General features: G+C 36.9%; 1 protein-coding gene across 6 annotated transcripts in view; it reads right to left on the reverse strand.

Annotated features, from left to right (window-relative positions):
* KCNK2 (potassium two pore domain channel subfamily K member 2) overlaps positions 1-23,797 on the reverse strand; it is a 210,043-nt gene that overhangs the window by 23,563 nt on the left and 162,683 nt on the right. For all 6 annotated transcript variants that reach the window (XM_070590965.1, XM_070590964.1, XM_070590966.1 and 3 more), the window contains one exon: positions 14,705-14,844. In XM_070590965.1, the coding sequence (XP_070447066.1) occupies positions 14,705-14,844 (140 nt within the window). The remainder of the gene's footprint in view (positions 1-14,704; positions 14,845-23,797) is intronic.

Below are 23,797 nucleotides of genomic sequence, written 5' to 3' on the forward strand. Positions count from 1 at the left end.
TTCTAATTGGAGATTTTGGAAAACGTACCAGTTCCTCTTTCAGAACTCCATATTAAAAGTTTCATGTTAAGAAAACAATTTCTCTAAGCACTCTCTTCACTTTATCCAATACTATTAATATATGTATTGTTCTCTAGAAACCTGACAGTTATATACAACCCATCTTGCCAGCCTACATTTTTCTTCACTCATGCATACCTTTTACTTTTCAAATCAAGTAAGTGCGCTTCAGATCAGCAAATCTGCAATTTCATATAGCTTAGAAAGTTTAAAAACGTTAAAACTTTCTGGAAAATGTTCATAATGCTTAAAATAGAATCAACTGCTATAAGCAGTGCTGCTCATGGGGCGGGGTGGGGGGAAACTAACATAGCAGCGGGAAATAATAAGAACTAACTATTTTAAAATAAAATAAAACATACAACAATAACAATAAAATATTAAAACTGCCAAGAAATCATCACACTGGGAATAAAAATGAAATTTTCTTGACATTTTGCTGCACTTAGAGACTCACGTTTGAACTAGTTTCTAACTTGATGGCATCACACTCGGTACTACAGCTTCCAGTAATTACTCAAGTTTTTTTAATTGAAACACAAATAATTTTAACTTACTGAAAATTTTAAGTAGCTTATGTCAAGCTATTTAATTATGAAATTAATCAGCCCTTCATACTAATTATAATTTATTTTGTATCTGTAAACAATTATAGAATGAATAAAAACCATCAAAGTAAGTATGCTTTGGTTCTACTGAAAAGCAAAAAAGTGAACAAAATTAAAATTGTATCTCTGATTTGACAAAGAAGAAAAACTTACTCCTTCCTCTTCTTTTTTTTTTTGGTGAGGAAGACTGGCCCTGAGCTAACATCTGTTGCCAGTCTTCCTCTTTTTGCTTGAGGAAGATTGTCACTGAGCTAATATCTGTGCCCATCTTCCTTCATTTTGTATGTGGGACGCCCCTGCAGCATGGCTGATGAGCAGTGTGTAGGTCTGCGCCAGGATCCGAACCTGCAAACCCCGGGCCGCCAAAGCAGAGCCTGAGAATTTAATCACAAGCCACGGGGCTGGCCCAATCACTCCTTCCTCTTTTACCACTGAGGAAGTACAAAATACACTAATCTTTAAAAACAAGCATGAAAAAGAAACTCCCTGCATTATTTTAGATCTCTCCAAGTTCTTCTTAACTCTGCATTCTACTCCTTCCTCTGAGTCACTTTATCTCCACACTTTTTCCTTCATTCAACTCAACAAGCATTTATTGAGTGCCTATTATATGCCAAGCACTGTTCTACAGGATTTTGATGAAGTAAAACCAAAAAAATTCCTTCCTTTATGAACAACAGCTTGTGGGAAGAGAAATAGGCAATAAACAATGAAACATAATAAACGAGTAAATCACATAGAAGGTTAGTGGTTGGTAAATATGATGAAAAAATGGAGCAGAGCAAGGAGACGCACGAGTGCTGGGGGTAGAGCAGTTTCAACTTGAAAAGAGATGGTCAAGGGGTGGGCTTCATTCCACAAGATGGGATATGATAAAGTTGAAGATGTTGTCTCCCAAACACTGGTTATCAAGGCAGCATTTTTAATCTGTGAAAGAAGAAAGGCCACTGAGGCCAAAGATCTAAAAAAGTCATTATACAAATTCTTATGTTAAATTAAACGATCAAGCTTTGCTGTAATGCTGTTTTCTCTTCAATATGTGATGGCACAGGAAAGGTACTGAAGGGAGGAGTAGTATTATGGAGGAGCATTTTAAATCGAAGAACTAAATAGTTATAATATTTATAATTTTGATGAGTTTATTTTTATAGAGAAGATGTTTTTCCCCTAAAGCTGTTTCTGGAATAGCAAATTACTTTCATTGTTACAAATTGAAGTTGTTTAAAAGAAAACCTGGAAGATATTAGGAAGGGAGCCAGGTAGAGATCCTGGAAAAGAGCATTCACGATGGAGGGAACAGTGCATGCAAAAACACTGGGACAGGAGTGTGCCTGGGGTAGGAGAGGAACAGCAAGTGGGTAGCGAGGCTGGAGCAGAGTTAGCAAGGGGAAAAAGAATAGTAAGAGAAGAGGTTGGGGTGATGGGGACGAGATCACGTAGAACCTTTTATGCTACTTTACAGACTTTATGTTTTACTCTGAGGACAATGGGGAGACATCGGGAAGCTTCTAAGCAGAAAAATATATTATCACTTTTTCAAAGGATTATTCTGGCATCTTGGTTGAGAACAGACTTTACACAGAGCACAGCTGAAGGCAGGGAGACCAGGTAGCCAGATTTTGGAATCTAGGTGTGGGCTAACTGTGGAACAGAAAAGGATGATGAGAAGGTGAGCAGTCGTTTAAATTCTGGATACATCTTCAGATCAATCCCATAGGATTGAATGTAAAATGAGAAAGAAAGAGAGAAGTCAGGGATGTCACCTTCTTCACGAAATTTTAACCAATTCACCCAATTAAATTTAGTCATTCCATTTATGCATACCATTGCACACAAAGCATCTTCTTTGTAGCTCTACCAAAGTACCTACCCTTTAGTAATTACTGGTACATGCTTATAAGCATTCACCTGTAAATTTCTCCTTGAGAGCAGATGCTGTGACTTTTTTATACTTCTCTTCCCAATACCTAGTAAAATGCCTGATGCACCATGAGCAATGAAAGCATGTTTGATGAACAAACAAATCAATGAGTGCTTGTGGAAGGAAGCCACTTGTTCTACGCACCTTTTGCAGGTGGCATAGCACTCCCTAACTCTACTTGGCGAATCCTTCTCTCTCCTATACTCAGACTATGTTGCCTTTGGGTCAGTTCACATTTATGACAAAGCTCGCATGTTGCAGTCCATGTGCCTTCAAAACAGGAGAGCAATTTTTATCCTGCCCTGCTTATATATGTCCTTGGAGCATTCACTGCTCATTCGGAAACATGTTTTGAACACAAAACTGTAGTCATTAAATCAAACATATTTAGGCTAAATCTGTCCAACAGGCTCTCAAAGTGGGGTAGAAATGACACAAATAGGAGTAAAGATTAATATATATAATACATGTATATAACATATAATATGTATGTATATATGTATATATTCATATATTTAGAAAGATGAACATAGATAACATATATACAGTCATATATAATACATGTATATAACATATAATATGCATCTATATATGTATATATTCACATATTTATAAAGATGAACATATCATATATTTATAAAGATGAACATATAAAGATACATATATACATTCACGTGTCACTTAATGACAGGGATACATTCTGAGAAATGCAACGCTAGGCAATTTTGTCGTTGTGTGAACATCATACAGTGTACTTAGAGAAACCTAGATGGTATAGCCTGCTACACACCTAGGCTCATGGTGCTAATCTTCTGGGACCACTGTTGTACACGCCCTACATCATTGACCAAAACGTCATTATGCGGTGCATGACTTGTGGTGCATGGCTGTGTGTGTGTGTATAAATATATACATATAATACACACTAGATTGTACAAAAATACTCTCATTGAAAGAAATATCTTAGCTTCTCACAAATAGGTACCAGGAAATTAAAAGGGCAATCAACACATTAGAAGCCTTGGCATTTGTGAGAAATTCCATGAAAATATCATCAAATTTATACACACAGTCTCCAATTTTGAAAATAAATTCCTGCGCATGGTAACATATGACTTATTTTCCACTTAGCTTTAGGGCAATATTTCATACAAAATATTTTGCTCAAAAGATAACTAAGTGCTTGTTGATATAGAGAGACTATGAAAATAACGCCAGGGTGTTTATGAACAACTATGTGTAGCAGAGATAAACAGCTAGAAGGTGTGAGAAGCTTTCTGTGTTGGTTTTTTTTTTTCAATTCTAAAGGTGAAAAAACCAGACATTTTAGGGATCATAAGTATCCTGAGATTCTGGAGATAGGGTTTATCCTAGGAGTCGGACCCCCTTCCATATGAAAGCTACTACTTTAGTGAGCGTATTTCTTTGTTTAATCACAGACAGGTAAGTCAAGCACCTATCCTCTGTTCTGAGGAACAACCTTACCTGAGGAAGCACTCCCAATGGAGTTGCTTGAGACTAAAACATCTGGCATCATGTTTAATAATTTAAATAGCTATCTCCAAAGGGGAGAGTATATCTGCATATTTTGTATATGTCATATTACTATTGTGTCAACTGGTCTTCTGCGGTTTTGGTCCCTGCCCTCTGGAGAGGGAAGTACCCAATAGAATGAACTTGTCTAGAGTGATAAGCAGACGCCTGCGCTATGTCACCAAGCCAGAGGTTGAGGTAAAGGAGGGACCCTTTGAGAAGACGACCGATGGACTCCTAGGAGCAGTACTGTAATTCCCTTAACTTATCCATAAAGTTATAAATTGTTCCATTCTCCTATTAGCTGTATTATGGGGAATAAAGTGGAGAGTCTGTATCCATGATCAGCGTGAAGTGGCCCCAGAAAGAGCTTCAGCACTAGGAGAAGCAGTTATAACATTTTGGGAGGCCAGATGAGAACAAAAGAGAGAAATCTGGAGCTACAGTCTGGAGCGACAAGTAACAAGTGTAACAAGGGCAGATTTGTGGAACATGCAAGTACAACAAATTGGTCTATTTTCAAGTTGAGGTGAGATAATCAGCCTAAAGTCTACACAGAATCAAAAGAGAATTTTGAAAAGTTTTAGCCAAGTAATGAATAAGGAAAGTATACCAGAAATGTCTAGCCAAATACGATTTTGCCTAATGTATAGGTCATAATCAATATATAGATTATATTATGAAAATTATAATATTTGCAGAATCTGGTTTGTAAATACAGTTCCTTAGAATATTAGGTTGCATCATATGAAATTGTGATACTTAAGGTCAAAAATAGTTGAATGTCAACAATTTCATACAGTTCAACCTCATAAATTTCAAAAATAATGTCATATAAGGATATCCTGCTCTTTCATATCTGTAATTATTTCGGTATGATGCATTGGTTTTAGGAAACTTAACATCAGCTCAAGATACTTACTTCTGGAAAGTTTACATATAAAACAGTTTCAGTATCATTGGACCCAATCCTGAACAAGAATATAACTCTGAACGAGAGCAGAGATCGTCTTTCTATAGGAACACAAATATCTGGTCGCTGTACAATTTAAAGCCCATCTCCAGTTTCCTTAAAAAGTAGGTTGTTCTATTTCACTTCAACTCTTTCCTTAATGCTTCTATTTTAATCAAACCACTAGCGAATCTTAAATAAAATAAATGCAGATAATATAATATTTTAATATAAATGCAGATAATATACCTAAGCCCATCAGAGATTTGGAAACTAATACAAAATTCACCAAATATGAGCATGGAACATAAAGTTTAAATCTCCCAAGTTATTATTATTATTTTAATTCTTTCCTTGAAGTAGAGCAATAATGTTTATGTTCTGCTGGATTAGTTAGGATAGGGGAGGACAGAATCTAGAACAAACAGCCCCTTAATCTCAGCGGCTTAAAGCAACAAGGGATTATCTCTCACTCGTGCCAAATGTCCCTACATGCCAGCAGCGGGCTCTGCTCACTGTGGCCACTCAGGGACCCAGGCTGACACAGCACCATGATCTCCTCTAGTCATTGTCCCAAGGGCAAGTGAGCTCTTGAGGGGCTCACAGGTGCACTTCAATCTTATTCCCCTTCTGCTCACATCAGTTTTGCTCACAACTCATTGGCTAGAACTATTCACATGGCTCACCAACCACAGCAGAAGAGGAAGTACAATCCTAACAGGCGTCCAGAAGGGGAGACAAATGGAAATATTTCATGAATAGCACTTATGACTAACGTTTTTACTGAAGGAAGAACTGGGGTTCTTCCTTGTTTGGAAACAGGAGATTTTATATTTCTTGGGGGGGTGTGTGTGTGTGTACACGTGCATGTGCATACACACATATCATTAACTGGAAGCCATTCTTTTGGTTCAAATCAAGTTGGAGGCAGGAAGAACTAAATTCTCTTATTACAATTAGGGTGCTATCCACTGAACAGTAAACAAATCATCGTACTTTGTTACAAAAGATGATCAAATGATCTCTGATCAAACTTCCAAGTGTCCCCCCTACTCTCAGCTCCAACTGACCACAAACTAATATGCTTTTACAAAGAGCCATCTAGGAAGAGGAGCTGAAAACAAATTCATTTTGTTGATCCATCTTTGAAAACACAGTTGTTTGTGTTCTCAGGAAAACAGGTTTGATTTTTTGTAGAATGTGATTGATTGTAGCTCTGAATACAGACAAGCACAATACTTCGGTTTGTATGATGAAGACAGTCCAAAAAAAATTTTGAAAGCAAAGTTCATGGTGGTCACTTTTCCTAACACAAATTCTCAGAACAGACGACAGTATAAAAACAGTCAAAAGGGACAGATAGCATTATATCTTGATTCATTAAATCCCCATAATGTGCTCTCTAGCTAAGGAAAATGAACTTACTTATAAAGGGCTTTGAGGCAAAAACTATTAACTTAATTTATTTTCCTATTATGTACAAATGAATAGAAAAAATTACTCTGAATTTCCATTACCACATGACATTCTGCGAAATACCTGAAGCAAAAAGAAGTTACAATTTGTAAATAGTGAGGGTTCCATCTAAAATCTAAAAAAGAGAAAAAAGAAATCTTCCTGCATGTTTTTATTTTTTAAAGTAGCAATCAAGCTACTCTCTCTCAGTTTAATAAAAGGAAAAATACAAATGGATTCTACCTCATCCACACATCAGGACACCAGAAAATCTGTGACTCTAATTCAAGAAAAGAATTAAGATAGTATTTTGGGTAGATTTAAGGAAAATTTAATGCAGAAACTAGTTTTCAAGTCCATAGAACATCCAACATGTTTGAAATTCCCATACCTACTTTTTTCCTAGCCTATTCTGGACCCTGGGTTTGTGATTAAAGACTAGCAATATACATACCCTTAATGTTTTCTTATCTTTTCTTTTGTTTTTACTCATTATTTCAACCAGGCAAGATGTTTAGACATAAGCATTCACAGCATTTTTATGTTCTATACAGAACAATATATGATATATAGATGATAGTCTAAGCTTTACAGGATTACTCAATTTGACAATAATTTGATACTAATTTCTTCAGAAATCCATGAGGAAAAGAACAAGCATTTAGTAAGCATTTAGCCACATTCCACGCTCTACCCACTGAATTTTTACATCAGGCTCATAAACGAAGTTAAGTCTTTCTTTATAAAAAAAAAAAGGAAGATTCAGAGAGATTAGGTATTTTGGTGAAGTTTGCAGAGGTAGTAAATAGTTAAACTAGAACTAAATCTCGCTTCTAAGGGCTCTAAAGTCCAGGCACATTTTAGAAATCATAAAAATCATTTCCATTCATTAAAAATTGTTAAAACGTTAGGTTTCAAGATTTCACTGATCTATAAATGAACCATAACACAGTCAGTTACGGAACTCAACTCACAAAGTCCTCGTCTGTAGCTGCATAGTAACAGATAGGTCAGATTCGGGTACTTATTTCTAATATGTCGATATTACCTACATACAAAAGGATGAAGAAAGAATGACAATAACTAAAGCACACAACCACCTTTTTTGAGCATGTGGGAGGAGGCATCACAAAAAGGCTAGAAACCTGGGCCAAGGAGTCAAGCCATCTGGGCTGATGAATGATGCTACCACTTACTAGCCGTATAGTGTCAAGAAAGTCACCTTACCGCCTATGCTTCAGTTTCGTTATTAGCAATTATTAGCTGACAGCTGAGCACTTTTCATTTTCATCTCATTTAATATTAAAAAAAAGAAATGAAATGTTTTCTAGAAGAGAGGCATTTCCATTTTCACCACCCTCAAATCCTATTTTATTTTTAGCATATATTTTGACTTGGCGGAACTTCCTAACATTAGACCCACAAAGGTTCATAGTATGAAACATAATACTGAGACTATGTAGAGACATATTTGGGGTCTTGGTTCTACAGAAATGACTGTTCATAAAATTCATTTAGAAATTAGACATGTACTATCACGTGAGAGTTGCTGTTGCCTCAAAGTATAATTTAAGTCTTATATTGTTATTTGGTTTTTTATTTTTATTCTTCTTTCCAATCACTTATTTACTAAGTAGGCAACAACTTGCTGAGCCAAGGCTGGGACTGAAAATAGAAGACACTTTCTCCTTGGCATAACTAGGCAGAGCCAAATACAGACCAGCAGATGAACCTCAAGTCTGATTGCTCTGATCTTTTTTCCATAGCATAGTGAAGGACACCGCCCTCCCCATGGGATAGAAAGAAGGGCCCTTTATATATGCCTTGTTTTTAATAGCCCATCATGATATTGCTTGCCTCTATTTAATTTTATTCTTACCTTTTGGCCAAAAAGGAGTTTTATGCGCTAAAATATAAACCTGAGAAGTTTTACAATCACTGTATACTGTGCCCATAGTTCAACCTCAAAAGTCATCTATAACCACTTTAGTATCGCAACGAGAGAACAACAAAAACAAAAAATACCAAGAAAAATTTTGAATTAAATAGTAATGCCCGCCCCCCCCCCCAAATATGTTAGAAATCAAAGCAACAACTACTAAGTCTGATAAGCTGTCAGAAGATTAAATAAAGGAAGGAAGGGAGGGAGGGAAGAAGAGAAAAGAAAAAAGTAAAAACAGTCTATTTTAAGAGCTAATCAAAGACTAAGTGCCTTCTTATTCAAAATTCCTTTCTCCATCTCTAGAAGAAGAAAACTAAGAGCAAATATTATAAAGATCAATAAAGAAATGTACCACCAATGGAATCCACCCAATACAGAGATCAGCCTTAGACGACCACAGATGAAGAGTCACTCCCAGAACCCAACACGGTGCTCACCATGCAGCACTTAGTAAATGTTTTTGAATGATTTCGGAATGAATTAGACATTACATAATCTCCTAACTGGTCTCTATGTCTCCAGTCTTTTCCTCCTTTCCTGCCACATTACACTGTCATTCCAAAGCTCATCTCCCATCCCACCATCCATATTTACCACATACACATGCCCACCAGTAGCTACGATCAGGGCTGCTACATTGGTCAACTCCAGGGGGCACCAATCACACAGTTTGCTATTAGTTGTGCTCCAAGGGCTTTTCATAAAATACACTGTGAATGCAGCCCTTGGGAATTGTGCTTAAAGAACTATCTTAGGATATACCCACTGCATTGCACAATTCCAGGGCACAATATTTACGATTTTTTCTACAGGAGTGGCACCCCTGAAGAACAACTTCATAGGGAATTCTAGTTACTTTATTTATCTATTTTATGTTACTGTGTCAGCCTTTCCTTGGATTCTTTTTTCTTCCCTATTGTCTTTAGCCAATCTGATCCATCACTTTAATCATCCTCTCTCCAAAACCTCAACTCCTTTGCTCTTCCAACAGACCCTACCATGAATCAATTTATTTGATGACATTATTTGCTAAACAATCCCATTCAGTCCCTACAGCCGCCCTCTTAAACACAAGTGTTACTCCAGGTTCCATCTTTAGCTCTACTGTTGACTTACTTTACAAATCTTCATTAGGTGAATTCATCTATAGGCACAACTTCCATTGTCATGTATGTCGTGATAACCCACCCAAACTCTCTCTCCAGCTCCCATCTTTCCTACATTCCAGGCTTGCATATCCAATTATCTACACTTGAATTAGCCACCTGGATGTCCAACACATCTATCATTCACAGTATGTCCAAAATGACATTCTCATTCCTCCTGTCTCCTCAGAATCTCTCATTTTCCTGTGTTTCATAATCCCATCCAAAGCTAGAATCATGAACGTCATCCGTCATCCTCTCTTTCTATTGCCCACACATAATGTGTTACCAAATCCTATTCCTCCGATCCCCCAAATAATGGTGAAATCCGTACTTTCATCTCTATTCCACTGCCACCAGAGACCCTTCCTTCTGTATTACCTGGATTCCTGCAATAATGTTTCCCAACTGAATTCCCTGCATCCAGCTTTGTTTCCAATCCATCTTCTTCACTGTTGACAGGACCAATCACTCCACTCACTTAAAATCCTTCAATGGCTCCCTAAGGTTTTCAGAACAAAGTCTAAACTATTTCAAATGGCATATAAAACCTTTCATATTAAAAGCACTTCTCCCATAAGAAATGATGAAGTGTTCTACTGCACCCTTTCCAGGGCCCAGGTTGCAACTGCTTTTTAATTGCCCATCTCAGGCTAAGATAAAGAATTGCCAAGCCCCAGCAATTTCACTGAAGGGAGGCATCGCCACCCTGAATCAAGTTCAGAGAAGACCAAGTGCTCTCGCCAGGTAACCGGCAGAAGAAAACTATGCCCCTCCACAGTCTCAGGTCCCTTCACAATGCTGGGGCCAAATATAAGTTCCAGGGACAGTCTTTCAATGGGCACTAGAGCCTCCCAATCAAAGGGAGTCTTCTTAACATGATACAAGGCGAACTTACTAAAATGAGTGTCTCCATTTGCATGAATGTCTCCAGAGACTAAAGAAACAATACAGGTAAAGAAGTCATGCTTGGTTATCCATTCATTGTGGCCAGCTGTAGTGCCACATGGCCGGACAACACTGGCATGCTGTAGCAGTGGCTGTGGTGGTGTTTGTCTCACATACAGATAGGAGAATTCCAGACTCTGTGGAACATGTACATCAACGCAAGAACTATAAAGAAATCACAAGCCTTTCAAACTCAAGGAATGTAAACAGTAGCCAACTGAACTACTGTATGTTTAGGCATAATAAGGATGCACTATTCCCTGCCTGCTTAGGAATTTACCTTCTGACTTTTGTGGGCATGTTTTATTTTTATTACACCTGCCTCAGATAGCAGTATTATTGTATTATCCAGAATACCTAAATAATCCTTATTTTCTAAATGGAAACATCATTTCCTCAGAAAAGGGTACACAGGTTCATAGAAAAAGATAATTAGTCATATCAAGTCTTACGGTTGAACATGTGCCTATTCTCCATTAAAGATTTAAAAATAATGAAACAAACACTTTTACAGAAACGCCTATGTCTCATGGAAAAATTATTGAGGTCATTATTATTTTCCTTGAGGAATGCAGATCAACTATAATTATATGCGACACTTCTGAAACAATGTGGTGTCATTCCAACTACTTCCTCTTCAAATATTTTAGATGGATTAGCTATACCAACCTGTTTAATTCAGCAGGTTCGTCAAAAACTACTTTTCCTTACTTCTAAACATAATATTTTCATTAAAACTAGTTTTCATTGGAAATAGAATATACTTTAACATAAAAAACAGAAGTAAGGCCACATATGACTAGAGCTGTAAGTTTATACTTAACCAATATGATTTAAGAAGATTTGTTTCTGAAAAAATAATATAAGACTGGGGCTTATTACTGGCCAAAATCTTTTCCTTCAGGGAAAGCATGTGTTTTAGTATTATTACTCGGAAATTTGATACTACATATTATTTTGTACTTTTTATATTCTGTACTAGTTACATTTTTTAATAGAGAAGATTCCAAGATATTAAAAATATTTAGCATTTTTATTCATCAAAAATGAAAGCCAGAAATAGCCTTGCTGCTTCTGAACAGTTGGGAAGTTTTTCAAAGCTGGAGTATCTGGAATGGTTTAGGTACAGAGGCAAAGGAATACAGAGTGAACAGTCACTCAGCATGGTTCATCTATGTAAAGACGACAGCTCGAACGCATTTAGTGGTTTTTACTTAATTATGCTCTTTAGTGAGTTATTGCAAAACTAAAATTATCTAACGATCTTTTTTCCATTGCTGTGGACATTTTAGTAGTATTTCATTTATAAAAAGTTTGGCCCTGATAATCTATAGATAAATTATAGGTCCTTTCCCTTTCTTTCTTCACGTTCTCTTTTGAATCTGTGACCCAATTTTGTCATTTCCCTAAATTGCATTATATAGAAAAAACACATCGGCTCAAACTGACAATTCCCTTTCAGCTGGCTCAACTGTCTGGAGCAGCTGCAGCTGCGGAGGGCTCACATAAAATTGCTCATGGCCTTAAGTCACATGAGCTTTCTACAGACGCAGTCACCAGAAAATACACGTTACTCAAAACGCTAGGTAGAAGCCAAGAGTCTTTGTAATTCACATTACAAGAAAAAGATAATTCACATTGCAAGAAAAAAATAGTTTACTACTTTCCAGTGTTTAACAGCATGAAAACCCAATGATACATCTCATACTTTCAGCTGAGAATCATGAAGATCACTCATAAGTAGGCATAAGAACTTGTTTTTCATATTAAATAAACCAGTTAATGTTGAAATTTAAATTTATTTGAAAGGATGGCGTTATGGCCTGAACTGCAATCTTTCAAAAATTCACATGGTGAAGGCCTGACCCGCAGTGTAACTGTATTTAGAGACAGGGCGTTTAAGGAAGCGATTAGCTTAAGTGAGGTCACAAGGGTGGGGCTCTAATCCAACAGGACCAGTGTCCTGACAAGAAGAGGAGGAGACATCGGAGCTCTCTCTCTCCACTCACGTGCACAGAGAAAAGGCCACATGGGGCCACAGCAAGCACACCGTCTGCAAACTGAGGAGAGAGACCTCACCAGAAACCAGCCCTGCTAGCACCTTGATCTTGAACTTCCAGCCTCTTGAATTATGAAAAAGTAAATTTCTGTTGTTTATCTACCCAGTCTGTGGCATTTTGTTATGGCAGCTGAGCAGACTAATATAGACAGTTCTCTCATTACTCTGGAAAAGTGTGCTAACGGTTTGGACCAGCTGGTCCTATCACAACAAGTGCTGGATTTTAATAATATAGGTTTTTAAACTTTAATCAAATATTCTATACCAATGTTGTAAAGATAAAATTTCCCCCTGTTCTATATGTGCCTTAGGGGCTTTCAAATGTTTTGACTGTGATCCACAATAACATTAGTATGTACGTATGCACGTATGCATATATGTTTATAATACGTGTGTGTGTATATATATACACACACATATTTCACAAAACATTACTTCTCCTAATTATCTAACTATAAGAGACATGTTCTGTTCAATTCTATTTTATTTAAAAAATAAATGCTGTGTGTGTGTGTTCTTTTTTAAATCCATTTGAAAGCCAGTTTATGGCTAGATGTTTGAGAAGTTCTCTTTTTAGAGATGCTACCCAAAATATTTCCTAGTTAAAATTTCCTTTTCTCCTTAGCATTTCAAGATCCTTAAAAGTACACCGAAGTTAAAATAACCACAATTCTTTCTCTTTCTCTTTCTCTCCCTCTCTCTCTTACACACACACACACACACAATGAGCCTAAGATTGAAGTGATTCACTTGGGGTCCTGTTCAAAGCAGAACTTTTCACATGATTTAAACTAGAATGTCAAGCACATTGTTTTGTTGACTTGTTTATAATAAAAGATACTGGTTTTGTGATGCAACTAAGATATAGATTAAAGCATGCAGACTAAATATGTGAATTCTCAATTGAGAAACAGGGCATCCATGAAGGGAAGTGTTGGATAACTTACACTCTAATTTCCACAGGCACTTTGAGTATTAATAAGAAACTGCATGACTTGATGAGTTTCAAAGAAAATATTCTTTGAGAATGTTTATGATGAGATAATATACGATGAGACAATAATGAGAGAGAAGTTAATTTTATCATTTCCTATAGTACTCTATTTCTTTCGGCTTTATGTTTCAAGAATCATACTTGATTCTTTATCAAATCAAAAAGATTTGGACACTGGTGTCTCTTGGCCCATGAATAGCAGATAATGAAATGGAGGGATAATTAAAGGAAGACAATGGGTACTATAGTTGCAAGTTTTACAGATTTGCTGTTCTCTGAAAAAATTAGTGATGTTGGCTAACACTCAGAAGCAAAAAATACAGAATTCATAATAAAACACTACTCTGTTACACTCAAACTAATAGTACTTCTGGACCTATAAATATGAAATCAAAATTTAATTTCCAAACTATAAAATTTAAAAATCAAGATTTAAATTTCAATATTTCCAAAATTTCATGGGTCAAAATTTTAATGTTCATTTTTATATGTATAGCTGTATAAAGCAGGTAAAAGAATATCTTTTTGAAGAGGTGAAATCTGTACACTGGGAAATTGGCCATAAAGCACACAGCTTTGGGGGAATATATGCATGTGTATACGTGTGCATTTGCACGCATTTATAGAAACATAAAAAAAAAGGAAATAATTGAATATAGTGAAAAAAAAACAAGATTATACAATACATTCACTTTTTCATGCTATTGATATCTCGACCCAAATATTTTCTATTGTATTTTTCTTTACAGAATAATATGTACTTTGTGCCCGTGAAGAAAAAAAAGGAAAAGGAAAAAAAGAAATAACAAAGAAAATATTTCTAATTACATCCTTTTCCATTACAAATTAGCCTCAGTACCTAGATAGCATCTGGCACATAAAGGTGTTTAGTATATATTTGTTAAGTAAATGAATTATAACTCAAATATTTTCCCATTACCATATACAGCAAATCCACACCAAATATAAATATTAAAACTTTAAATAATCTTTAAATATTTTTAAATGTGAATGTAAAGAAGAATTAAAAGTAACCTTTGCTGAATTAACTAAAAAGGAGTATTTTTACACACTTCTTAATTCTCACCTCTTCTTTTGTCTTTTTTGATATAACTCGGAGCCAGTCTCCAATCATGCTCAGGACAGCAGCAAAGTAAGCCAGCCCTACAAGGATCCAAAACCACACGACAGGCTTATAGAAGTCTAGATATTCAATATCTGATCCACCTGTGAGAGAAAGACAAAGCAGAACAAAATAACTTCATATTCATAAAAGTAAACAATATAGATATTTGCTGAAATTATTCAACTGAATTTTGGCTTGCAAAACAGAAATCTTCGAGCAATTGATCCACGTTATTTCCTTCATATGCAATTCCTTGTTTTCACTCATGTAATCCTTACCTATTTTTCAAGAATCAGTTGAGTAAGTTCTTAATGAGACTTTTCATTACTTCTCTTGGTCATAATGATTCTTCGTTGTTTAATGTTTCTTTTTTGTTTATTACGGTCTGTCTCAACTAGTCTAGCACTTACAGAATCCATGTGTACCAGTTTGCTCTTTCCATCTTTATTGTAACAAGTAGAAGACAGAGACGGCATTTTTTATTTTTGGTATGCATTTGACGTAGTGTATTTACCTTGTTGCCAATCATTCATGCCAACCAATCAGTACATGCTGACCCATCAATTCAATGCCAACCCAGACAGAAAGTGTTTCTTATTTTAAAGCCATCAGGACAACGGATTGGTAACAAATGCCAGAGACAATACCTTGATGGGTCTAATTTGAACAAATGGTAATTCGCAGGTGAGTCAGTCATTCATTATTCTCTGACTTTTCAGAGGAATTCCCATGTTTGTCACAAATTTAAATCCCTAGCTTTCAAGGAAATATTAGTAAAGGAGATCTTTTGCTTTACGCTAATCCTTGTTACTTCTCCATCCATTTGGTACAGTAACTGCACCTATGAGAATGCGAATACATTTCAACACATCCCTACTTCAGCGCATATTAATGGTGTTCTTATTAAATCTTAAACACCAAAAGAGTTACTTTTTTTCACAAGAGAGGGAAGCAAGTATCTCCCTTGAGAAAGTCATAAGTTAGCCTGAGAAAGCCTCACACAGACTATTAACCATAATGAGGTACATGGAGAGAGAACAAAAAGGAATAAAAAGTGCTGAGAGGACACAGAAGAAGCGATTTTTACATCTTGAAGGGGGAAGGTAAGAAGATAGAAGGTGAGTTTTAAGTAATGAGGATCAAAACAGAGAAAAGTTCAGTGTGAAAATACACAGTACATTCAGGGGACTTTCAGTAGTGGCTAAAGCTACATGTGGATTGGGGCCAGGGAGCAGAGGGGTAGAAGAGAGGAATCTAGAAAAAGTAAGTTGTGTCAGGTTGTAAGGACTTGTTCCCGATGCAATGGAGAGTATGCAAAAGTTTATATACAGCGAAGTTTTACATTCATGTTTGACTGCATGCACAAAAAGATCTAGTGGCAGGGAAGGAAGGATTGAAAGAGAAGCTTCATGAGAAATTTTCATTCTGAACTAGCTAAGAAATTACTGTGCCCAAGTTAGGGCTGGAACGGAAAGAAGAGGCATTTCAGAGGCTGAATCATCAGGGACTGATGACCAGTTAGGTGGTGTGATTAGTGGAAGGAAGGGCTCTAGGATGACTAGAACCCTCACTAGGGAAATGCTGCCAGCAATTGAACAGGAAACACAGGGGAAGCAACAGTAACTAAGAAAAAGAAAAGTAATTCACATTGGGACAAATAGATTTGAAGGGCTTTAGGTATAAACAGGTGGAGATACTCAGCATGATCCTTAAATACAGATCTAACACTTAACAGGGCAGAGGGGGAGAGAGGATTTCAGGATCAACAACACAGAGACCGGGGATCCTTAAACAGGGGCTGTGGATGTATTTAATTCACAAAAACTCAAGCCGTACATTCAGAAGAACAGCTAATAAACAGCACGTATACATTAAAAATCAAATACAAAATTTTGAATGTAACATTACTGTATATAAATTAGACTGTGAGTTGCCCACAATGACATTTTCCAATATTAAAGGGTTAGAGTAAAAAGAGGATATTTTTCTATCGAGCAAATAATACAAATAGACACCAGTTCAGCTTTCTTTTGGGACATGTAATAATTTTAAGAATACAGCTTACAAAGTAAATAATATTACCTTCAAAATGCTGTAAAAATTTTTACCTTGTGCTGCATTTTTAAAAATATCATTTCTGGGAAGGACTGTGGAGGCTAAATGCATCTCGTGATGGTTAAGCCTTGGCCCATGGTGGATGCAGCTCCACAGATTCACAGAAGTGACGTAAGAAGTGTGTGTGGAAACTTGGTATACGATAGGCTCACCAGCAAATTCCATTTTGCAAATGTTTCCATTTCAATGAAACCAAAATGATATTTCATCCCAAGTACTTTCTCTTTCAAAACCAGAAAATCTTCATCCAAATACTTGTGACTCACTTTACACATAAGTTCACCAAGATGTTGATTTTAGAAGTTAGTTCATGCTCAAGATAACTTTTTATAAGCCCTCTTTCTTATAAACAGGATGTCACAGTTTGCAAAGAGTAAATTAGCTTAATCACTAACGGTCTACATTTGGGTAAAATGTTCATCCCACAAGTTTTAGCGGATTCTAAGCCTGGGGTGGCAGGGGGAATATTTTCCCATTCTTAATTGCCACTGTTAAGATGAAATACCACAGTCAAATGATCTCGGAAAAACTAATATATATAGGAATATTGTCAAACAACTCACAAATCCTATTCGCTTTCTGATATCGAAGATTTATGAATTAATTTCCACATTACTCAATTCACTTGATCCAAGACTCTTAGACAAATTAAAATGTCTATAATGTTAAGATAACTTGCTAAAAGGAGGTAGCTTTATTTTTAAATTAGAAAACATTTAAAAAATTTCTTGGCTGTCATAAGCATTAATTTTAGTCTAGCTAGCATTCAGGAAAGCTGTACATGGGTCTCTTGCTTATTAAGAACCCAGGGCAATTTCTCTGTCCTGGATTCACTCCCTATATACTCCCTATCCCCACCTCCACTCCCCCATTCCATCATTTTTTCTCTTGCCACACAGTCCTGGGATGCAGCCTGCGGGATGCTACAACCCACTCCCGCCTCTTGAATTCCTCACCCACTTGGTAGGAACAGTCACCTCGTTGCTATTTTCTTTGTTGCCACTCAAAATACGCACACAAGTCCTTTCCATTTTAAGAGCTTTCTGGCTAAGTATTACAGGAGAGCAGACAGATGGTAATAAAAATTACCAGGAGAGGTGGAGGTACAAAGGTTTCAGTAATCTTACAAACTTTTCCAAGTGGTTGAAATAAGTCTCTTCCTAAATCTCACATGATATGTGATAGCCTCTTTTAGAAGGTGCCATTTTTCTCTGGACTTCTTCTCCTTGGTGATTAAATAAGGAAACCAACCAGACTCTAATCTCATGTAGCAGATTACAGTACTAAAAACGTAGCTCAGGAAACGTTCAGGCTGGTATTATTGCTAGGAACCCATTCTCTCCTCAGGTGGGTTTCCTAAACATTTGCTGGCAACAATCCTCCTACTCATCATTAAGAAAGCCCATTTCCTATCTGGTCCCAAAGAGTTGTTAGTTGGCGGCAGAACAGCCCATGAGGCCACAGAAGGCACTTCCTGGAAGGTTCTTTTATTTTGGTCTGGTAGTCCTACCTAACCCAGTCTCTATGCTCATTTCAGCTGAAATACAAAATATTCAAAATCTGATTGAGAGAGAGAGAAATGGAAACTAAGACTGGCTGCTGCCTACCTAAATGAAATCATTCCATCCTAAAGCCCCGGGGGGTGGGCATCGAGGAGAGTTACATTCCCACTCCTCACACTTCCACTGATTTAGGACAGGGCTATTAGTAAGACCATTTGCCCACAGATTTAAGCCATAGCTCTAGTCGCCTTTACCAGCAATTGAGCTGATAATTCAATTGTCATCACTCTCACAGTCTGTTCAGAACTTAGGAGTGAAAGACAGGTTTGTACTGGCTCCCCTAAAACCCCAAGGGGAATTATTGCTCCTTTATAACAGAGAAGCCATAGTCTCAGAGGGTAAAATGACATGTGTCAGGCCACATAGGAAAGGGGGCAGCTGAGTCAGAACTCAAACCCAGGCCTGCCTCGCTCCCCATCACAGGCTCTTTTCACTGAACCAGGCTGTCCATGTCACCTACGATCTTAGCTACTGTCCTTCCCATCATTTATCCACCAAGCTTTTCTGCCCATCCTGCATGGTTGACACTTAGCTAGGGCTGGAAACACAAAGCCAAACATGGTGTGCCTCTGCCCCTCCAGGTTCTTACCGAGAAAACAGGTGGCTTTGACGATAGCACTGCTTTAGCAGGAGGCTCCTGACCTTCCTTCGGTCCTCATTCCAACATTTTCCAGCAGTCGGCCCTATTATGCCCTAAAGAATTTGAGTATACAGTGCCCTCTCCCCCTTAAACTTAATCTTTCCCTGTGATGCTCCTGAATCACAAAATATTTATAAAGAAAAAAAAAGATATATCCTGGATTTAAAGAATCATCTAGCCATTCTGGGCTAAGGTTATCAACTCCATGCTCGCCTCTGGTTTCCTAAAATGATGTTATAGACTATAGATAGATAACTTTGTTCTAAAGAAAATGGAGGCCATTTCTTTACACTGGTCTATAAATATTTTAGTTCAGATATCAAATATTCATTTCAGTTTCTTTGGTTTGTTTACTTTTAATAATCAAAGCTACCCTGCATTAATATGAAACAATTATTTTCTGCTTTAGTATATTTTTCTTTTTTTACAATAAAGCAATGTAACTGAATGGAGCATTTTCTCAGTGCTTCAAGAACTAAGAGGCTCTTTGAATAACATAAATTCTGTTTTCTTTTTTACAATTAGAAATATGACTTTAGGATTAAACAATAGCTCATCTGCTAAAGCAAGCTTCTCATATGTTATCAAGTCAGAGAAACACAAGGCATCTATATCCGAACACATAAATGAAACACATTTGAACCTATATTTTGGCATTTTCCACTTCAGCATTCAAGAAGTTGTCCACTTCCCACTCAGTACTTGATCTAAAATTAGGAAAACTTCCATCAAAAACGGCAGTCTCAGGATCATAAAGAAAGAAAGACCAACACATTGTCTCACTCACTTATCCTTTACAAGGATGGAAATCTACAGTGCCTAGGAGGTACACAACTGTTATCCCTAGAAACTACATTTGTCTCAATATAGAGCAATTTGGAATCTTTTTCATTAAATTAAGTACAATTTACTGCCTGCCTCACCAAGCCATAACTATTACTCATTGAACATTTTGTTTATTTTTTCTCCACATATTTCTACATGCTTCTATATATCCATTATGAATCCTAGAAGTCAAATAAGTTGTTGGTTTGACCACAGTCCTTAGGACTTTTGAACCCTTTGGATCAAATCCCATTTGATTAATCACGCAGATAGCTATCAATTCTCTCGTGAGTACTCTGAGAGGCACTGGCTGAGTCAGGGGTGATTAGAGTTCTTGCAGAGATTTTCTGTATTATCAAACAGAAGAACTAACTAACAGGAAGAGAAGAAGGTTCTCTATTTAATTTAATGGTTGCTCCTGGATTTAAAACATTCAGTTCCGTAGGAACAGGGAATAGAGCAGTCATTATGAGGAAGTGCTAAGCACAGTGTCTGCCATACAATATGTGCTCACTATCTGAATGTGCTCGCTATCTGAGAGAACAAATGAACGAATGATGAATATGATCCATCTCTCTAGTAGTCACGTAAACCCTGCGTTTCCGATCAAAGTGATTTTTCTGAGCATTACTGCCGTGAAAGTCACTGTTCTTCAGTATTCACCTCTCAACGTGATCACTTTCTTGTTATCTGTTGAACTCCTGGCAAAGTTTAAGTCAGTGATCAGCTCAAGAATACCAATTTTAATAACTGGCCACTGACATAGTTGCAAAACTTTTAGGCAACATCAGGAACTGTTTTCTAGAGGGTCTCTACTACAATAAACTGTTTCGAACAAAAAGCGTGCCATGGTTTTTCAACAGAGATTTCTACATTTTCATAATAAAATCCCCTCCCATGAAGCAAGCTCTGAGCACGCCACGGAATGAGTCACATTTTCAGTTATAAGGGAAAGGAATAGTTTGGTTACCAAAACCTGCATTTCCGATAATGACTTTGAAAATATAATTCCAAGAAAATTTAATTCTTAATATGAGATATACAAATATGTTTTTTCCAAGTTAAAAAATGCGATGAACAATGATTATAGAACTGTGAAAACTTGTAAAAATTTAGTAAAGGTAAATGCACCAGAAGAAGAATTTTACCTGGGAAAGCCCCAAATTGTGTTTTCTATGTAGAGAAGCATAAGGCACTAAGTATAAAGTATGATTAAGCCAGTAGGCATTCAATAACTACATGTGAGATGAAGAAAATTTCATTATTCAGCTGAATATACTGAATTTCACTCATCAAAATTCGATGAAGATACATTTGGATGGCTAAATAAATGTTTTGCTCAGATGGAAAGTGTGTTTTCATAATATTAACCATGAGGACTTCTTATAACATCTAAAGTTTTAGCTAAAATTTTTGGGTTTTCTTAGAAAAGTAGGCAATGTGAGGACACTGCTTTGTGAGATTATAAATTTGCATCTGGCTTTCCCTCATTCACATTATCTCTTAGGAACTAACCTGGTTTATGAAGTTTTTTTAAGGGCTCTGGGTAGCTTCTAAACAAGCTGTGAAAATGTGTTTCTTGCTTTGCATGACCCATTATAACCTTAACAATATATATTAAAGGAGACACTCATGTTGAAAAAGAAGTTTAAATTGTGTTAAATTAGGTAATTATTTGACTTTCCTCCAATTTTGAAGACTTGTCAACTAATTTTTTTTTTTTTTAGATTGGCACATGAGCTAACAACCACTGCTAATCTTTTTTGTTTTTCTGCTTTATTTTCTCCCCAAATCCCCCCAGTACATAGTTGTATATTTTTGTAGTTGTGGGTCCTTCTAGTTGTGGCACATGGGATGCTGCCTCAGCGTGGCCTGATGAGTGGTGCCATGTCTGCGCCCAGGATCCGAACTGGCAAAACCCTGGGCCGCCGAAACAGAGCACGCGAACTTAACCACTCGGCCACGGGCCGGCCCCTAATGTTCTTTTAATCATGGACTTGGAAAACAAGTTGTAAAAGCAAACCTGAATAAGTAGAATTCAATGTTTCACACCTTTCCATATAATTAATATCACTTCTTAGATTTAATGAAGAAGAGCTGCTCTAGCTCTCAGTCCATAAGGCAAGCAAGATTCAACAAGTCATCAACCCAGACTTCTCATCACATGAAAAATAAAATGACAAAAGTTAAGAAACAGAACACAGGAAATCAACAGTTAATTCTCAAATATAGTTTTTGCCATTAACCCTAACTTACCTCTACAAATTTGACTAGAAACTGTTATAGGTATTGCTAAAATCAAGTAAATGACACTTTGCTAAATAATTTACTTTCTCTCCTCACCTTTTACGAAGGATTACTCCGCATGCACTACTCTTAGCAATAGGGGTCTGTTTAGCTACTGTCCTTCCCATCATTTATTCACCAAGCTTTTCTGCCCATCCTGCATGGTTGACACTTAGCTAGGGCTGGAAACACAAAGCAAAACATAGGGTGCGTCTGCCCCTCCATATTTTATTCACATGTAAAATAAGTGTGGGAGTGATTCTGTGGCCTCCCAGGTCCTTTTTTAGCTCTAGAACACTGACTGTTGGTGAATGAACCAAAAGCGCCATCAGGAAGGAGCCCATACCAATCACTAAGGTAACCAACCAGCCACTAAAACATAAATATAAATATAAAATTAAAATTTGCCAGGAGATCTCTTCCTGTACAAAAATGGCCAAATGCTGAATTCCTCTCTTCAGACACATACACAGAGGAACCTCAACACTCTGCCTATTTGTCTCTACTAGTGGTCTCTAAATGCTTTTGATTCAACATTGGCAACAGTGAAAACAATTTGTGCACGCAAATTTAAATATATATTTATTTATGAATTAGAAATCTAGTATGCTCTAATTATATCATGAACATTATGACATAGAAAAAATAAAAACTAAAGAAGGAAGTTTAAAAATACATAGAAACAGGGGCTGGCCCCGTGGCTTAGTGGTTAAGTTCAGTGAGCTCTGCTTCGGCAGCCCAGGTTCAGTTCCGGGGCACGGACCTACACCACTCATCCATAGCCATCTTGTGGCAGTGACCCACATACAAAACAGAAAAAGACTGGCACGGATGTTAGCTCAGGGCAAATCTTCCTCAAGCAAAAAGAGGAAGATTGACAACAGATGTTAGCTCAGGGTGAATCTTCCTCAAATAAAAAGAAGAAGACTAGCAACAGATGGTAGCTCAGAGAGAATCTCCCTCAGCAAAAAAAAAAACCCAAAAAAACATTGAAACAGGAGTTGTTGTGTTTTTTTCTCATGGTAGAAAGTCTACCTGCACAGACTTCCTCATTCATTCCCTGGGGATGAGCACTCTGTTTCAGAGCTCTGGTCTAAAACACCCCACCATCACTTGGTGCTCTTGAGATGCTCCTAATAATTACACCGAGGTTACAGCCTATATCCTAAACATTCATACAGCACTTTCCAAAATTTAATTCTTTTCCTTTACTAACACCAGTTTGAACAACATGTTCTTTAATTTGTCTTCAAAGAAGTTCACTACAACAGTGTAAGTGGACCCTAATCCTACTCAGAACAGGGTTTGCAGGCTTGAGACAGGCATCACAGAGTGAGTGTGCACCACAGGAGGGACATCTTTGTTGTCTTTTGAGATTTTATAGCTCAATAAAACGATGATAAAATTCAAGTTGAGCAATGCCTCTTGCTTTTCCCTGGCAAAATTACCAAAATTGAGAATACTATCTGTAGTGACATTTAATAGGAAAAGACACGGTTCTATAAAGTAAACAACTAATATTTCCCAGATGGGGTACTCGCCTTAACTCAATGGCTAATTTTACTTCTAGTCACAAGGTACCCAGAAGCAAAGACAATTTTTATGTACTCTATTGAACAATATGAG

This window comes from Equus przewalskii, chromosome 23 (genome assembly GCF_037783145.1).
Source record: "Equus przewalskii isolate Varuska chromosome 23, EquPr2, whole genome shotgun sequence".
Classification (NCBI taxonomy): Eukaryota; Metazoa; Chordata; class Mammalia; order Perissodactyla; family Equidae; genus Equus; species Equus przewalskii.